This window comes from Ylistrum balloti, unplaced genomic scaffold (genome assembly GCF_031769215.1).
Source record: "Ylistrum balloti isolate Yb309-2 unplaced genomic scaffold, AGI_CSIRO_Ybal_v1 Utg370006, whole genome shotgun sequence".
NCBI lineage: Eukaryota > Metazoa > Mollusca > Bivalvia > Pectinida > Pectinidae > Ylistrum > Ylistrum balloti.
Genome location: NW_026782081.1, coordinates 71,034 through 89,706, shown reverse-complemented (window position 1 = coordinate 89,706; position 18,673 = coordinate 71,034). Strand labels below are relative to the sequence as shown.

At 32.8% G+C, this 18,673-nt stretch overlaps 1 protein-coding gene across 10 annotated transcripts in view; it reads left to right on the top strand.

Annotated features, from left to right (window-relative positions):
• The window catches only part of LOC132548221 (uncharacterized), a 41,950-nt gene that overhangs the window by 13,085 nt on the left and 10,192 nt on the right, over nt 1-18,673 (top strand). The window contains exons 5-6 of one of the 10 annotated variants that reach the window (XR_009554145.1): nt 13,575-13,895; nt 14,406-14,484. The exons of 3 other annotated variants lie outside the window; for them this stretch is intronic. Coding sequence is in view for 6 of the 7 variants with exons in the window: in XM_060212043.1 (XP_060068026.1) it covers nt 14,406-14,615 (210 nt within the window). In the remaining variant the exon portion in view is untranslated. Of the gene's footprint in view, nt 1-4,255; nt 4,366-5,142; nt 5,671-5,698; nt 8,158-12,414; nt 12,558-13,574; nt 14,385-14,405; nt 17,200-18,673 lie in introns of those variants that run through there. 6 more of the 10 variants (XM_060212048.1, XM_060212049.1, XM_060212043.1 and 3 more) reach the window with 6 other exon arrangements.

Sequence of the window (18,673 nt, the reverse complement as noted above, 5' to 3'; positions counted from 1 at the left end):
AGTGAACAGACTGTTTTATCATTCTATAGTAAGCTGTCTGTCAGTGTGAACAGACTGTTTTATCATTCTGTAGTGAGCTGTCTGTCAATGTGAACAGACTGGTTTATCATTCTGTAGTGAGCTGTCTGTCAATGTGAACAGACTGGTTTATCATTCTGTAGTGAGCTGTCTGTCAGTGTGAACAGACTGGTTTATCATTCTGTAGTGAGCTGTCTGTCAGTGTGAACAGACTGGTTTATCATTCTGTAGTGAGCTGTCTGTCAATGTGAACAGACTGGTTTATCATTCTGTAGTGTGCTGTCTCAATGTGAACAGACTGGTTTATCATTCTGTAGTGAGCTGTCTTGTCAATGTGAACAGACTGTTTTATCATTCTGTAGTGAGCTGTCTGTCAATGTGAACAGACTGGTTTATCATTCTGTAGTGAGCTGTCTGTCAATGTGAACAGACTGGTTTATCATTCTGTAGTGAGCTGTCTCTCAATGTGAACAGACTTTTGTATCATTCTACATTGATCTGTCTTTCAATATGAACAGACTGTTTTACAAGTTTGGAGGAACAGTCTGCTAAATCTGTTTTGGTAAAAGAGTTAGTGGTACTAACTTGACATGTACAAAAAGTTTGAGGATGGATTTGTGGATGATGATAAATTGTGATCTGCAGATTAATTTAGATTAAACTATGTGTGTGTGTGGGGGGGGGGGGGGGTGTTTGTCAGTCTATTACAAGTTAAAGAAAAGGATTTTATATGCCATCAAGTACTTTATGTGGTGTATCAGAACTGATAAAAAGGATCCGAAGGTTCTGATAACTCTAACTTGTATCGTATGTCAATAAATTTTTAATTGAAAAATAAATCTGAAGAAAGACATAAAAATCCTTTTCTATACTCTTTGCAGAGCGTGTTTGCAAAAACTGTGTCACAGAAAATTCGGACTGCGCGATGGCAGAATAAAAGACCTAATCCTGTTGCTGCTAAAGAATTAGGAGTGTAGTTTTATAAGGCTTGGTAATTTCTTTATCACAGAAGTTTTACACCGCCTCTGTTGTGTCTTCAATTTTTGTTCAGTTGTAAAGGGAATTCATTCCTTTGTTCTTTCAGACTGAATTTGCAAAAGGTGTTTCACAAAAAGTTCGTAATATGCGCAAGTTGGTGAAAAAACCAGACCTCCATGGAATCAAGATTTATTAAAGTGATGTAGGGTGGACATTTAAATGCCCAACTATTAAAACATTACGTGTTATAAACCGCACTTGTGATATATACGCCACCATTAGTTTCCATGGAGATAAGCACCAATATTACATCTGCTGTGACATAGGTGATCCTGTTCTGTTGAAGACTTTTGTTGTTTCTTGTCTCAGAAGAGGCAGATGTCTAGGCTTTCACAGTTAAGTCTACCAGTAATATTACAAATCTGATGCAGTGATCATGATGTAAATTTTGCACTTCAACAATTAGTGAGTGGCTTACTATTAGACCTGACATGAGAAAAAGTGAATGATTTTCTCTGAAGGTTTATAGACACAATTTGCTTGTATGATTTTCAAAGTTTGAATTTTGGTATATTACTGAACCTGTTTGATAAGAGAACTGCAGTTTAAGTACATGTAGTCAAAATCAGCAGTGTTTTATGAGAAAGTGTTGTACTCAGGGTTTTCCATAAGAGCCAGTCGCCGGCAAATGTGACTGGCTACTTTGATCATTTGGCCGTCTACACCAATCTAGTTTGGTAATAATGCTCCGTACACGACTACACATACACGGCAGGCCACCCCCACCTCACCGCACTGCGGCTTGGGTCGGCTGGCTTCGCCAGCCTCCTACTTTCACTGCACAGCCTACTACTAACAAAATTATGGAAAACCCTGAGTACTTATACCATTGTGTTCTTTATGAAATAAGTCATGTGTCGGACTAGTATTTGTATTGAAGATCATGTATAAAGGAAACCTTTTAATGATTGTAAATTTAATTAGGGGTTTGGAGGAGTATATGGAGTTAATAGTAACCATGATTTGTTAGATAACCCATATGCTGATCTTGTTCATTTGAACAACTGAATTCAATTATAATTTTGTGTAAGTAGAGCATGATGATAAAGCTTCTAAAAGAAGCTGATGGAAAAGAGCTTGGATCCAAGTATACAGGGAGATGCTGTCATTAAACGGTCCATGATTAGTTTCTGATTATAGTGACATAATGATTCTGGAGAATCAGATGTATGATACAGATATAGTGTACATCCCTGATTATTCCAACAGAATATGCATGATGCAGCTTGGTTCCTGATTATAGTGACATAATAGAGTAAAATATTTCTAGAGAACCTGACCATTAAACTTTAGCTTGAGTTGTCAGTAGGTTATATGAAAATCACCCACTACTAGTTCTCACTTGACATGTGCAATCACTGTTAGAGTTTACATTAATAGCTCGTCTTTGTATATGTGTTTCTTGCCTTAAGTTTCTATGCTATACATTGACCTTGAGTGATTCAATGTTATAGTGGATGATCCAATATTAAAGGCTTGATTGATTGTTCAACATTGTGAGTCATAATTTTTCTGTGGGATTCTCTCAAATTTTGAGGACACTCTACCTTTCTTAATAATGGCTGAATTCATTGAAATTTCGGAAATGGTGTTCTAATTTCTCGTGAAAAAATCCTACAAAAATTATGAAAGTTCAATACTGGATCAGGCAAAGTACACTTGGGACCTAACAGTTTGATTAGATTTTTGTGTGTATCAAAGTTTGTCAGTGTCATGATCTCCTAATTTAGTAATTATGCATATATATCTGTTCTTCAAATTTTTAACTTCTCTATTTCCAATTTTAAAACAATTCAAACTGAATCCACCTTTTGTGCTATTCATTCCAGACACTGTTTTCTAAGACCTTGTCACAGAAAATTCGCTACCACCGCTGGCAGAAAAGGAAAACCCAAGCTGATAACTTAAAGTATTAATGAAGGGGATGTTTGGCCTTATGATGAAATTGTACAAACTGGTGATAGAGTAAAACGTCTGTCATAGTAATAATTAAAAGAAATTGGATGACTTCAATGATTGAATCTTAAGTGGTTGGTTGGTTGGTGTAGTGGTAACACACTCACCTATCATCTAGACATCCAAGGTTTGATTCAAGGAATGGATGTGAAAAGTATGGGTTACCTGCATGACCATGTGGGTTTTCCTCAGGTGCCCTGGTTTCCTCCCACAGTAAGACCCTTCACACACTCCAACCCTGGCCAACAAGAGTGATTCCTTGAATCAGATAGCTTTTTTTTTTTGTAATTAGTGTAAAATAAATAGAATTCGTATTTATATTGTGGATAAAAGAAATGTTTGAATTTTTCATAAGGATGAGTACATATATATGTTAAAAGATAGCTTATATTACAGGGTAACATTGTGGTATTTTTATTGGAAAATAAAGTTAGTACAACTGTACTTTCTAAATCTGAATTTTTTAATTTTCATGTGCAATTGTTCATTTGTTGATCGATTATAAATACTGGTCAGAATTTAACAGTTTTCATGAGATGTAAAAAAAACCTGTGATTCAACTCAATGAAAAGACATGAATAACAGAATTCCTAACCTCACAGACCATTGGTGTAGGAATTTATGCCAAATATCTTGGGACCAAAGACAATGTTACATCATTGCACCTCACAAACTGCAAATATCTATTATTTTTCACATGGAATCAACTATAGACAAAAAATGATTGCAGTGTTTAAATCGGATATGTCAAGGGAGACAACTTTCAAACGTTGTGTAAATCAAAATAAAATCCTATGATCTCTGTACAGCTATGATGTATAACTGTTAGAGATTATGTCATATTGTAATATGAAAGGATTGCATAGAATAAAGTAAATGATAAAATTGTTGTCTTGGAGACTTTACATGTATAGACAATTTTCTACAAACAATTCGCCTTTTTCTTTGATTGGCTCCCTCTGTGAATTGAAAATTTTTTGAAAGTGTACATCTTAAGCAGAAACTTTCCTTTTTAAAAGATGGTAATATTCTTTGAGGTAAATACCTACCTATCAGGGTTATTAACATAGAAGGGCAAGCATTCAACACTTACAATGTCTTTCTAATAACAACTTGTTCAATAGTGTATACATGTACTACATTGTAGCCTATATACCTGGTGCTTTAAAGTTTCCAAATTTTGGATGAGTAAAAAATTGTGATATGTGTTCCAGTAAAACACTATATCCTTGTGTATTTTCAGAGTGTCTTTGCCAAATCCGTTTCCTCAAGTGTCAGAAAAATGAGATGGAGGGCAAAAAGAAAAGCACTTCATCCATATGAAGCATTGCTTGTTAAATAGACTCTAGAGAGGTACCAATTATCTTGCAAATAAAATATTTCTCATTATCTAGACTCTTAAGGATGAACAAATTGACCCATTGTAACATTAGAACTTCTTAAATTCGTAATTGGAACTTGTTTATCATTTATTTTTCCTCCGAGATGAATTTTATTTTAAGTCTGGAGGAAGTCTCCTCAATAACAAAAAGCCTTGGATATAATTTATTTAAAACCTGAGGAAGTCTCCAAAAAAAAAACCCTTGAATCTCAATTTTACATAGTTTTAACAATTTTTTATGTAAGATATTCATGTATCATGAAGTGAAATCGGGTGATTAAAAAGTTTTATCAGTGCTAAGAATAAATTGTATCATTAAGTTGTGTTTAATTAAGGCAACATATATATTTTCTGTCCTATTTCACATGTATATATAAATGAGAATATAAGATAATCTGTTTTAACCTGTCTTTTTATTCAAGTGATAACTTCGATTTCTTTCAAACGATGAACCTAAAAAGTTCATATGAAATATAACATATTTGGCTATCAAATTTATGTACAGCTTCCCATTGACATACCTGTTACCAATAGTAACACAATTTTAAGGCAAATAGTTGATATCCTCTGATCATATCTTGAATTTAGTTGTTGTCAGTGATAATAATCTCCTACATTGTGGATTCTTTTACCTGTTGGTGATGGTGGATTCTCTGTGATGATTTCTGAGTTCTCTTTATTTAGGTTATGTAGTTACTTCTGTTTGTTGATCTAGATCCTTGTCCAAAACTCTCTTATTTTACTTTCAGAGTGTGTTGGCAAAATCTATATCGGCAAGTGTTCGCAACCTTAGGTGGAAAACACGGAAATTAGCCAAGCAGAAGAATTATTTCCCTCAGATTGGAACCATGAATTCGAACAATTTGTCTGTATTAGAAGAACAATAATGTTTTCAGTTTTGGAGTTTGGACATTTTGATATTTGGAGTAGAACATTTTGACATTTGGGATTGGATTTTCAGCATAGGACTTAATAACTTTCAAACAAGGAATGTGGTTGTTTAAGATGTGTTCACACGGATCCATGGCTAAGTTGTGGACTTATCAGCTTCATTAAAATGTGTCTGAGGTGGAAAAATGGATTTCAAGAACTCATTTTCATATTACTGACCAGGAAATCTTGAAGATATTATGAAACAGTGTTTTCTGTTATTATCAACTGTCTAGTGTATACTATCCATCATGTGCTTCATATAAATGGGGTGGAAAAAATCCATTTTTTTTTTTCAGTGAAAAAGTGTAGCTATGTTAATAGTGGGAAATCAGTTTTCAAGAATAGTGCAAAACTCTTTTTTGTTTTTTTCAGAGTTTTTTTGCAAAAACGCTCTCTCGAAGTATCCGCAATATTCGCTATAGCAACAAGAAGAAATGCAAGATCATGGTGCAAAATGCTGTGGAAATGGAGGGTTTGTTATTCAAAAATAACGATAACATTGTTTCTGGTGATTAACGAGGATCATCCTCTCAGTCATGGCTTATAAAGGTGCTGGACTCCCTGTGTAGTTTTGTAAATAGTACTTATTGGTGAGGCATTTCTGTGTGATTCTGTCCTAAACCTTTAAGAAATGGAATACAAACAATTTATTTCTTTTTATCAGAATTTTGTTATTCATTTACCAGATAACAAAGATGCAATGTTTTATTCAATTTGAATTAAATTTGTTATATGCATTCTGAGTGACAATGATGATTTGACGTAGTTCTATAGCCATACTGGTGTATGAGGGTGTCTACAATTTTTTGACATGTAAAATAAGATGAACACTTACTTCTATTGTTCCTGTGTATGGGTACAGTTTTGTTTGTATCTTGTTAATGGTGTCTTGGAAGAAATTCAGTGGATCATTGATGCAATCTTAAACTGTATACAATGTTGTATGACAACACTGAAAACAAAATTGACAGATTGTTCAACAGTTTTTGAACATTAGAAGTATGTAATATATAGGTCAGTCGGAGACAAGCTGCTGGGAAATCACTGAAGTATTTTTTCACTGTCACTGATCGTATATGCTGTTCTGTTCACTGAATTACAGGATAGGATTATGCATTTTTACCTTTACTTTTATTTCTCTGTGATGAAATTCACAATTATCATATTGTTAATTGTTATGTTTAAGATAGGGAGAAACAACTTAAATACCTCTTATATGGTGAAATATTGTCCCAAATTTCTGAACAATTGATTCTCATTTATCAAAGATGTAATAAATGTTCCAACATGAACGTGTACTGTCCTAAAAGGGAAATAACCTGGTAAAGTCCTAAAATAGAGATTTTCTAGTTTTGACCCGAAAACTGAGAATACCTGGTGATTGTTTTTGTAAAAAAAGATATTCTAGCATGTTCCTCTGAGGGTGATAATTTATACTGCTATTTAAAAGAGACAACCTTGTATTGTACTGTAAATGAGATAATCTGATGTAATACTGTAAGGAAAATATTCTAACACTAACCTTGACGGAGAGGATCTATTATTCTACTGTAGGGGAGATAATCTGATATTGTCCTGAAAGGGCGGTGATCTAGTATTGGGAGTAAGGGAGATTATCAGGAATTTCTCCTGCTGCCATTTATGTTGATCAAAGTTTTTGTGGTGCAACTTACCTGTAGTAAAGCAGTACAGATATGTTATGAAGACAGCCAAAATACCTCATAAATCTGGATTGAGGTGATATGTATTCGTAATTGTGATGTTATCTGATTTTGAGATTCGCCGCTCAGATGAATATTCTTCCTGTCAAATTCAGATGCTGAGTCTTTGCAATAGCATCTTCATATGTTTTAAAGATTTCATTCAAACATTTTTCGCAAACATGAAGTAATGTGAATACCTGAGATGAGTTTGTATCTTAGGGTTCAGAGGTTTATGGTGCTATCTACTGAAAATTCGGAACCAAATCAGAATCCATGTCATACCTGAAGAAATGTTTTATACAGGTCTGCTGACTATTATAGAAACTGGAATGTCAGATATCAGAGTGCATGATTAAGTTTCATGGTGACGACAGTACAAGTATTTATAGAAAATTAGAAACAAAGTCCTGTTTGTTGCTTGAACAACTTTGTCTCCTTTATTTTTAAGTCAGTATTAGTCCAGAATGTTAATATTTTGGCTGAGTGTGGATCAATGTGCCTGAGCATCAGGGTTGAAGTTGCTGTTGTTTGGTGCATATGACAAATGTCTGATACCTCTTTTCTGTTTTCATGTCTTAATGGTTTATTAAGTGTTTCTAGATTGTCTCAAATAGAGAGTCTGTTTTAGGCATGACATCTTTTAACTGAATGTGTTCATCTTTTAAATATATTTGTATTTGTTTTTGCTGGATGCAAAGATTTGAGGTTACTGGTCAAAATGTCTGGATGCAGAGGTCAGTGTTAGTTATTAGCCAGTCTGGATACAAAGGTCCAACTTAACTTGACAAACTGCATTCAACTCTTTTCATGTAGATAATTTGTGTTTTCTTCAAGTGTCATAATTATACGGAGTCAGACTTGTTCCTAGCTATTCAAAAACCATTACAACTGAGAAAAAGAATCAACATGTATTTAAAAGTTTTCATGAATTTTTTCAAATTCCATACAGAAAATGATACAAAATTCATGAAATGTATAGAAGCTCCATTTAAATTTTGCAATGTTTTCTAATATTCACATAATGACACGATAAATTAGTGTATGTTGTCTGTGGTCTGCTGATGAATTGTATATAATTGTATAAAATGTTTGTATAATGTAAAGTTCTCGAGTTAAAAATAAACTTTCTGTAATACCACTGATTTTAAAGTCTTTTGTTTTGTATGATATGGTACTTGTAAAGATCAGGTTTTGATAGAGTAAGCTGACCTGATTAGAGACTGTCACCATTATCAACACAATTAATACAAAGAAAATCAAGTTTGATTAATAACAGATACATTGAATTTGAATTCACTGTTTTATCCTTTTCTTTATTAAGAAATGTTTCCCTTAATTTAAGATTATGTTAGATCCTATGACATAATTATTTTGTAATTTAGTTTTATGTAAAAACATCATGTATTGAATCCAAAATTCATGAACTAATCTCTAGTATATGCATACTAGTTGCAACTCTGTTACAACTGAAGTTATTTCTGTATTGAGAATATGACCTACTGTAACTGTTATTGTATCTACTGATATTTTGACATTACCAACAAACTAACTTAGAAGCAGAGAAAGTGAATTGGAATATAACATGAAGATTATCATCAAACTCTCCACCTCACATTTCAAAGATACACTTGAGCATGGCATTATCATAAATTTCTCTAATGTCCAGGTTGATCATCTGCCTCAACAGGAAAGGCGGCAGCCATATTTCAGCTATAGCATCAGAGAAGTTGTCTTCACAACAACTTGGCTATTCATGAGTATATCAGGGATTAGATCATTAAAAGTATCCAATAAGAAAAATATGTTACAGAGCCATTATTTTTAGAATAAGAGATGAAGTTTCCTCACATTGCACAGTAACTTAAAAAGCCAGAACTGATTTTGTTTTGAAGACTGTTAGTTGAGGTTAACCTTTGTGTAGTCTGTTGATTTTACATTAAATCAGGCTGAGTGAACTGGTTATGTCCAATGTACATTTGTGAATGTTCTACAAATGCAAGCACAAGTTGTTTTGTTCACAAAGTTTTCACAACATTCTTTGTCTTAATTTGGTCAATGAAATTAATAATAATTTCTTGGACTCTGCACAACACTTTATTTGGTACAAAATAATTTTTTTAATGGCATTGAGTCGAAAGTGGTCTAAATACTTAAAAGAAAAAAAAAATCACCGAAACAGTTTCACATACATATATACTTTAAAACTAGTACTTATCATAGTGGACATGATATAGTAAATAAATAAGTGTCGAATAATGTGTACTCATTATAGGTCTTATATACGGGTATATTATTCTGTATGTTTGTAAAAAAGGATATATCTGTAGGAAATATGTATATTATAAACTTACCAAAATGTATTGAAAACAGTTTTTTGTTTTTTTTTTTCAATTTTTAATCAGATTATTAAATGTTCTTATAAAAAAGCACATATATAATGATACACTTCCCTTTCCCTTTTCAGAGTGCTTTATCAAAATCGGTGTCCCACAAAATACGAGATATTAGGTACTGCTCAAAAAAACGAAGTTCTGCAACTGTCCATACTGAGGATAAACTCATTGACGTAAATAAATGAAAGGTAAATTTCTATAATTTACTGACGGTCCTATCTCAGAATGCTACAGAAACAGCTGCATTGATCAAAATTTTAGATACGATAATTTGTCTTAATGTCATTTGGTTGTGGAAAATGTGATATTAAAACCATGTCTAATGATATCATTAGCTTGAAGAAAATGTGATAATAAAGGAAATATGTCATTAACAGAAAAAAATTAGTATGAAACTTTCTAAAAAAATCTCTATAAAATTATGCATATAAATTTTCCTAGAAGCACAGGTCAAAAAAAAACCTGACTTGTCTTCAGTATAAGGGGTTATAGGCATTTTGTTACCTGGATTTGATATGATCAGGAGTTCAGGATAAATCTAATAAGATAATGAAAGAAAAGTTGTATTCATGCAAGTATTTTAAAGACAATTCAAGGACAATTATTAGTGTAGAACATTAAGTAAATAAAACCCAAAAAAAGCAGGAAAGCAAGATTTCATCCCACCTGAAATGGCTGTAAGTGATGATACAAAAATTGAATGAACATGTTTGTTTTGACTCATTTTTCATAAAAGTTTGCATTAAAATTCTCTGAAAATGCATTGGGAATATTGACAGATGAGACTAATTAGATATAAAGTTGTTTTTCCAATATCTTTGTGTAATCTGGACAGTTGATAGTGTTATGTGTGAACAGGCTATACTATGTCTTGTTCTTTATCCTTAACTCATGGAGAAAGGATCCTGGTGAATCGTATATAATGTGTAAAAAATTTTAATTTGAAGAATTTTGAAACAAAATTTGCATTTATTTAAAAAAAAATATTGGGATATTTGTAAAACTAAACAATACTAGTGTCAGGATTAAAATCATTCTTAAAAATTTTCTGTTTATTTTTCAGAGACATTTCGCAAACTGTGTGTCCCAAAAAGTCAGAAACCTTCGTTTTCGAAGCAAGATGAAACAAAGGAGAATTGATTGTACAGTAGTTGAGAACAAACCAAATTTGAAAAATAGATATACTTGAGAGTTAGAATTATCCAAACAGTAAGGACAGCATGAAAGGATCCATATTTATGAAGCTTTTTACTGGCGTCTGTATATTTAGCTTGTTGACATGTTTCCTGTCTTGGCAAGTTGTCATTAGAAAAGCTGTCATGATATTTTATGTGTTGCCATCAATAATTGAGGTTTGACGCCACTTCTATACAGTATCTGTTTGGTTATGTCACAACAACAACGACGAAACAAAAAAAACAACACTTGTACAAGTGTACATTGTATGTTTCCAAAGCCTTGTGACCTGTTTTTCCAAATGATCTTGATTATCTTAAATGTATAGCGTTTGGAGCTTGGAGATTTCTGCAAACCATATGAAGGAAACTAGAGTAAATTTTGACAAGAATATTTGTTCAAGAGTGTGTGATTATATGCATGTGTAAGCCAGACTTAACATACCAATGGGTACAAGTGTTGTTTATTGACATGTGTACAGTAAGATATCGTGGAATGTTCAATTGGAATAAAGATATAACTTTCCTTACCTACACAGGTTTAGTGTAAATTAAATGTGTTGTAGTGTATGTTACCGTATTACATGTAGCTAGGACTCCTCAACTTTGATAGGATGCAGGGACATCATGATCTGACTTTAAAAAGAACATAAAAGACAATTCTACTAGGACAAAAGTGTGGTACAAGAACAAGATATTATTGTGAAGTGAATTAAAGAAAGCATATGCGTGGATGATTGAAAATATTAACTTATTTATGACCAGTTATTAAAATTATTAAGTGTTTAAGAGTCTTTCTTGCTTACTAGAATGAAAATAGAAAACAATATGTCATTGACAATATGACAATCAGGATTGGACTTGTTTCCTGTTTCATCTTCTGTTTTTAGTGACTGTGATATACTAGTTGGTGTATCATATTGACATATTCGCAAAGAAATGATAAAAGCAGATATCACCAATTGATATATACCAAGAGAAATTGTTTTACCTCTGTTTGACTGGGATCTAGAAATATCTATACAGATTTTGTGGTGACAAGGTTTAGTTTACGTTGCTGATAAATATTTAGTGGAATGCAGGTTTTCTGAAATTGAAAAGTAATAGTTAATTCATAGAGACAGGGTTGGTTGTTTTCAGAAATATGGATTGAGCTGGAATCTCTTAGAGCTTGTTTGAACGATAATTTTGAATTACTTTTACAACGTACTGTTTAATTGTCGCATCTTAATGCATAATATAAAGCTGCCTGTAATTTTAGTACCTTAGGGAAGAAATTTTAAGATACTTTGTTGTAATGAAACCCAAGTTTTAGGGCGAAACTGGTAGACGATACCTAATAAATGATGAGAAACCGCCTCCAGCTTGTGAATGATTCTCCGGATTTAAGTATTTTATTTTGCGTGATAGAACTGTTATAAAAACAGGTTGATAAATTAAATCTTAAGCTGAGAGGTAGGAAAATATTAATTTGAGTTTTGGTAAACTCCTATATCCCCCATATTGATTAAATGTAAGCTCATTTTGTTGTAAAAGACATTGTGAAATTCCAGGGTTGATGTCCTTGGGTTTAAATCCCTCACATCCTTTTCATTATTGTAATATGGATTGCAATGCCACAACTGTCCAGGATATGTATCAAAATCTACAATACATATCAAAATTGTACCTGGTATATAAGCATGATGTATTGACATGGGGTAAATATTTGCTCTATTGCACTCATTTTGCTTTCATATACAATATCATATAATGTGATTTTGGTCTGAAAATTTATGTGGAACACATTTTAAAACACTGAACTGTTCTCGTTTCAGTGGGAGTTTGCTAAAGGTGTTTCCCAAAAAGTGCGCAACTTGCGTAAGCAATTTCGTAGCCGGCAACAATATCTGACCAAATCACTAACTCCTCAAACCTCGGCCTCGACTGGCTCAGATGGACAATAGAACAGACACTATAGGTATAGTTTTATACATTTACAGTACATCAATTGTAAATCTGACTTTTCCAAATTTTTTTTAAAGATGTCCTCTTTAATCATCAATCAGGCTTTAGTTTCTCAGTTTTTAGATTTCCCCAATTCATAGTTAAAAGCCTGGGAGGTCAACACCCTCAGACTTCAGGTCAGGGAGTGGGTTTATGATAGGTCTATGACAAAGCATTTGTTAATTAATTCTGCTGTTTGGTCCTATCATCAGACATGGGCTTATTATCTGATCAATATGTAAACATATGTAAAAGACTTTTTAAGAGTTTTCAGAATTGAAGCTGTAACAGTGAAAGTTATATTTTGCTGGCAGTTCTAATAGCGGAAATACTTAGATTGAGCAGCAAGGAAAGTACAAGCGTTTATAGGTTTGATTTTGGATCCACTTCAGCATCAATGGCTCCTGTTCAGTAGGAATGCTGCTAGACTAGGATTATAAGCTACTGATATGTTAAATTTATGGATTTACTGTATATGTAACCAGGGAAATCTGTCGTGGAATTGGCAACTGAATTAAAACCTATTTGTGTATATTGCAGTTGTACATTTTAGGTATTTTTCTCTTTGATATTTATGTAATTAAAAATTTAAACAATATACGTTATAGTAGTCCTTGCTTCTTGTCGTAAGTTAAAATTGTCAATAAACACATTTACTATAACAATTTAATTCATTAAAAAAACTCATTTCAACCTATGTTAATATTCAATCATTGTATTCACAAATTAAATATTGCTGATATTAAAATAATTAACACTTTAGGCTGTTGTTTCTAAAAATCGTTTTTTTTTGCTTTGATGGAACCTTTGTTTCTTTTTCTTAATTTTTTTTTTTTGAAAGAAGTTAAGTAGGAACCAGAACACAGAAAAATCAAAATGATGTCTTTAAATCACCAAGAACTAATACTTCAAACTTCAACTTCAGTGAAATGTTAAAAATGAAAGATAACAATACCTATATAACTAACGGATAGGATTCTTTATATTTCAGTGGGAATTTGCTAGAATTGTTTCCCAAAGAGTCCGTAACTTCCGTAGGAAAGCACGGAAACTACTAACAGTGGGTGATACTGCGACAGAATGATCAATTTTGATGGATGATTACACACATTATTAGGTGTCGTCTCTACAACACGGTGACCAATTTTGATGGATTATGTACAATATGAGGCATTATATCCGTGTTGGATGTTGAACTATAAATATTTGCCTAATTTTAAGAGTCTCCAAGCTTCTGTAGTGGAGGGCTTGTGAACATATTCTGGAGACTGGTGTTCCAGGTGCAAAGATCGTGTTGTCTGTGTGAAATTGTGTCAGTTTGTATTTCATTTCTACATTTTGGGGATTAAGGAATAATTTTTTCTTCAAATGTATTGTAGCATGTTACACGCAGATCTTAATTGGCAGAGTTTAAATAAATTTTGGAATGACAAAAAGTCTGTAGACCTTAACATGCTATATACCACAGATAACTTAATTTATTTATGCAGTTTAACATATTTATAGAAATTAGATAGATGCATCTTTCATCATTAAGTTTGATTCTTGTGAGAAGTTTCTTGCTAAGGGACTGCTACATTGTAAATGGATGGTAATTGTCAGGTGACTAGTTTCCTATAGTTGCATCATTATATTTAACCTTATAATCATAATTTGTCATTGCATATAATTTGATGGGATGATCGTTTCTAAATCCCCAAAAGGTGAAAGTGATAGGAGCAGATAAGGACAGATGGTGTATTTACCTGCATTTAGTGTGTTAATTCGATACCAAAAAACTCCGCAAGTTGTGCACTGACTCCCTGTCCTTGTGTATTTTCAGACGGATTGTGCGAGAGGCATCTCACAAAAAGTACGCGACTTACGCAAAAAGTTTAGAAGGATAAATTTTGGTAAACAAGACACTTTCGCCTCACTTGCTGCTTGCAGTGTCGCAACAGGTCATATGCAAAGTTCTGAGTCGCAGTTTCCTCAACAAAGCCATGCACAAGAGACAGTGGAAGAAAACCCTCAGCTACTTTTCCCTGTGTAGGCACAGGCCATTGATCAGCTGATGCAAAATCATTTTTATGTAAAGGTTTTATCATAATGATGGGAAACTGGATAAGTTTACAGCCCAAATATAACTAACTGGAAACCTAATGTTCACTGCATACATTGGAAAGAAAAGCATATGTGTACCATTTCTGGAATTAAATTGTGTTTAAAATCGTCTGGAATAGTACGATAGAATACGAAATCTCCCAAAATAAAATAGTTCAGTGTATTTGAAACCTTTTGGAATAAGATAGTACCTAGGTATTGGAAATCTTCTGAAATCCTATGAAATGATAGGGTACATAGATTTGAAATCATCCGATATAAAACAGTATTTGAAATCTTCCTACTTATTTCTTTAGTATTTGTAATCTTCAGAAATAATTTTCTCTCTGCTTTTCCTTAGATTTTGACACAGATTTAGAGTTGCACTTTTACTTAAGTGAGGGAGCTTAATGAATACATCCCTCTGAAAATATCATTGAACAGATATTATGATCATCATTGAACAGATATTATCATCATCATTGAACAGATATCATCATCATTGAACAGATATTATCATCATCATTGGACAATGTTATTTAAGTTTTGTTTGGTGATGTCTTGTAAATATTATCAGTAAAGGCATTCAGTCAACAGCCATGTTTTGTGTTATCAGTCCATCATGAATGTAAGGATATCACTTGAATATTAGGAAAGTGATGTGTTTGTACTTGTGCATTTTATTGAGTAAAAAGTTAAGAGAAAAAAAAAAAAAAAAAGAGGGAAAAATCAACTTGTGAATAGTGCTCCCCCTTGCTAATAACCCACAACTTTGTTCCATCTCTTTCTCAAGTTCATTCAAGTGCCTTGCCACAATATCTTTTTACCTAGTTAACTAACTGCGATGAAACTTTCCCCCTTTTCTCTCCCTTTTTTTTGTTTTTGTTTAAGGTATCTTTAAAGTTCTTATCTAAGTTTATCTTTAAACTTTGTTTTCCTGCCAAGTATATACATACTGTATATCAAATGTTTTTGTTCTGTTATAAAATATTTGAAACTCTTATTAATGTGATGAATTTAAAGATATTTTATGTATTGAGTCAAAATGGATCTGAAATATTGTATTTCAATGTTGTATTTATATATACTGTATACTGAACTGATGTCCTCTTCGATTGCATAAGAATATTTAAATGCAATGACCTTGACCCTAAGGGTAAAGTGTTTCAGTCAAGAAATTGTGACCAGGCTTGATCTTTCGTTCCCACAATGCATCTGAGCTGCTGACTCAGTGGCAAGTATTTGTGTGATTTTCTTTTGGATCTGATTCCATTACATCATGGCTATGCTATATACTCCAAAAACCTTGCATTACAATAGTATAGTCCAGTTTATAGTATAAACAGGTCTACAACAACATATTTGTTGTCACAAATTTCTTATTGATGTAGATGTAGCTTATCAATATTGATGTAATTCAAGGGAGAAACCTTATGAGTAAGAGAAGACAGGCCATTTGAACATAAATTGTGGTTTTAACTTCGGAAATGTTTTTTTTCCTTTCTAAAATCTGTTTTGTTAGGTCACATGAGACAAGGTCTCAGGGTGACCCATTGCGATCCTCATTTTTCTTGTGTCTTGCATCGTGCATCATAAACTTTTCAACTTCTGGAAAACTCCTGAACTGATTTCAATGAAATTTTACAAAAGTCTTCCATGGCCAAAAGCGCACCAAAATTGTAAATTATATGATCCCCAACCTCCAGGGGCCTGAGGGGCGGGACCAAAAATAGTCAAATTGATTGAAACTTCACCCGAGGTAGGGGGAAATGTTTACTGTAGTTTATATAGGAAAAACACTTTTCTGAACATTTTTTGTTTATTTTCTATTGGAAATAGTTCAAACCTAGATGAGTTATTAGTTTAAGATGACACTTTAATGAGATGCACCCAGGGACTGTTGGGAGGAGCCAAAAGTGGGTCATATTGACTGAAATTTCAAATATCTTCTTCTCAAATCTCAAGTATGTTAGAATCAAGTACTCTACATGGATGGAAAGGCCTTCAGATGCTTTACCAAAATTGCAAATTTCATTACCCCCGAGTGTCATATTTCCCCCAGGGGAGGGGGTAAAGTTTACTATGTTTTATGTAGGAAGATTACCTTTTTAACAAAATCATTTCTATGATATGTTACAAGAAGCATTGTGACTAAGGTGACAGTTAAGGCCCTTGGGTCTCTTAAACTTGTTGTTTTAAAATTTTAGAACTGTTTGTGAAACTTCCAGTCACATAAAATGTGTACAATACTCTGCTTGTTATAAATACATGAAATCTGTTTAAAGTCCCATTTTAGTTGATATGATATCTGGTTTTTGTATTACCCTGTTTTCAAGTAATACTGAAATAGGAATCATTGGTCTTGACTGGTCTCCAGATTCTATATACATCATGTATGATGTCTACTTACTTGGGACCATAGTGTCTCTTCTATACCTTGGATTTATGGAATACAAATAAAACACTTGTATTATCTCTGATATGATAATGGAGGGCTGTGTTATATGTGGTAAATAAACTTATGCTGTATCGTTTGAATGTTGTTATGTGTTCTTTTGGATTATTACACATTTTGATCACAATACCAAAAATAGAGGATGTTAGTTCCAGTATACATCATGGTAAAGTGGACCTCAGGATATTTAAAGGTGATCTTTGCAATGTTTATACATGGTGTTGAACAGTTGTTCGATTGATCATGCTATTTCTTTCATCACCGAGATAGTTTTTATAGTCAGCAAGGAAAAAATAATGTGGTGTGGAAATTTGTTATCATTACAAGTATGATTGCCTTGCTTTAAAACAGGTTTGAGTGTGATATGGGGAAAAAATTGTCTTGGAGGAAATCTGTGCTTAGTTGAAAAAGTAAAAGTGGAATTTATCATTGGGTAATGTTATTCATCATTGGCATAATGTTTCTGTATCAGATCAAGGGATTCATAGTTGGTCACGATTAACGATATTGTATTTCACGTTTCTTCAACAAAAAAAATGTATCAGCAACTCCCTCTTGGCATATTCTGGAATTGATGTATAAAATTTGGACAGAATAGCATGAACATAAAGATTATTTTAAATTACATGCTTTATGGAAAGACATTTGATCTTCTCCCCAAATAAGATCATATATGAAGCATTACTGGGAAAATCTTCTTTCCTGTTGTAAGAAACAAATTTAGAGCTGGTGGACATCTATTTTCTTTGTCATTCATATATGAGGACTGAGTCTGCTATCTTGTGATAGAATATGTGGGAAAAGAGTGTCTAATGATTATACATAAGTTTTTAAATTCGCATGTTCAACAGCCATGTAAAACTAGACTTATGGTTTATTTTTCAGAGTGTTCTTGCAAACTCACTCTCGCACTGTGTGAGAAATATCCGGTATAGAAGCAAGCCAAAAGTGGATAGAATGATGATGATGCAATTTAAAAGCGCAGAAGAAATGATTTTAAAGGACCCAACAACTCTTAGCACGAGCCTGTCTTAGACTAAAGGATCAGACACCTTATTTTGTTAGTGACACGTAGATTCATCTTCATAAGCAACTAAGGATCGTCATAGTCCTTTCTTTGTTAGCGACATTATTGGATTAGCTTAATCAGTGGATTAGATCATCCTTGGTAAACGACATAGATCAGCGCTATACAAATTGTATTTGTGACACATTCAGATAAGATTACAAAGATGGATGTTTAAATTCCATACTGGTAAAATAGTTTTTTTACAAATTTATTTTAAATGATGATTCAGCTATGGGAGAATTTTAAGTTAAATGCTTGATACACTTTCTTGTAATTTCAAACATAATTTTTGGCCAGATTTTTTTCATTGATCTCTCAGTCATTTTACTCCATTCATGATTAGTGTTAATTAATATTTAATATTTTGAGTATTAAAGACAATTAAAAAAAATAATATGAAAAATCCTCTTCCAAGTAAAAATGTCTCACTTCATTTAAAAGTTTTACACTATTTGTTACATACAAATTTCCTTTTGGGCTAGTT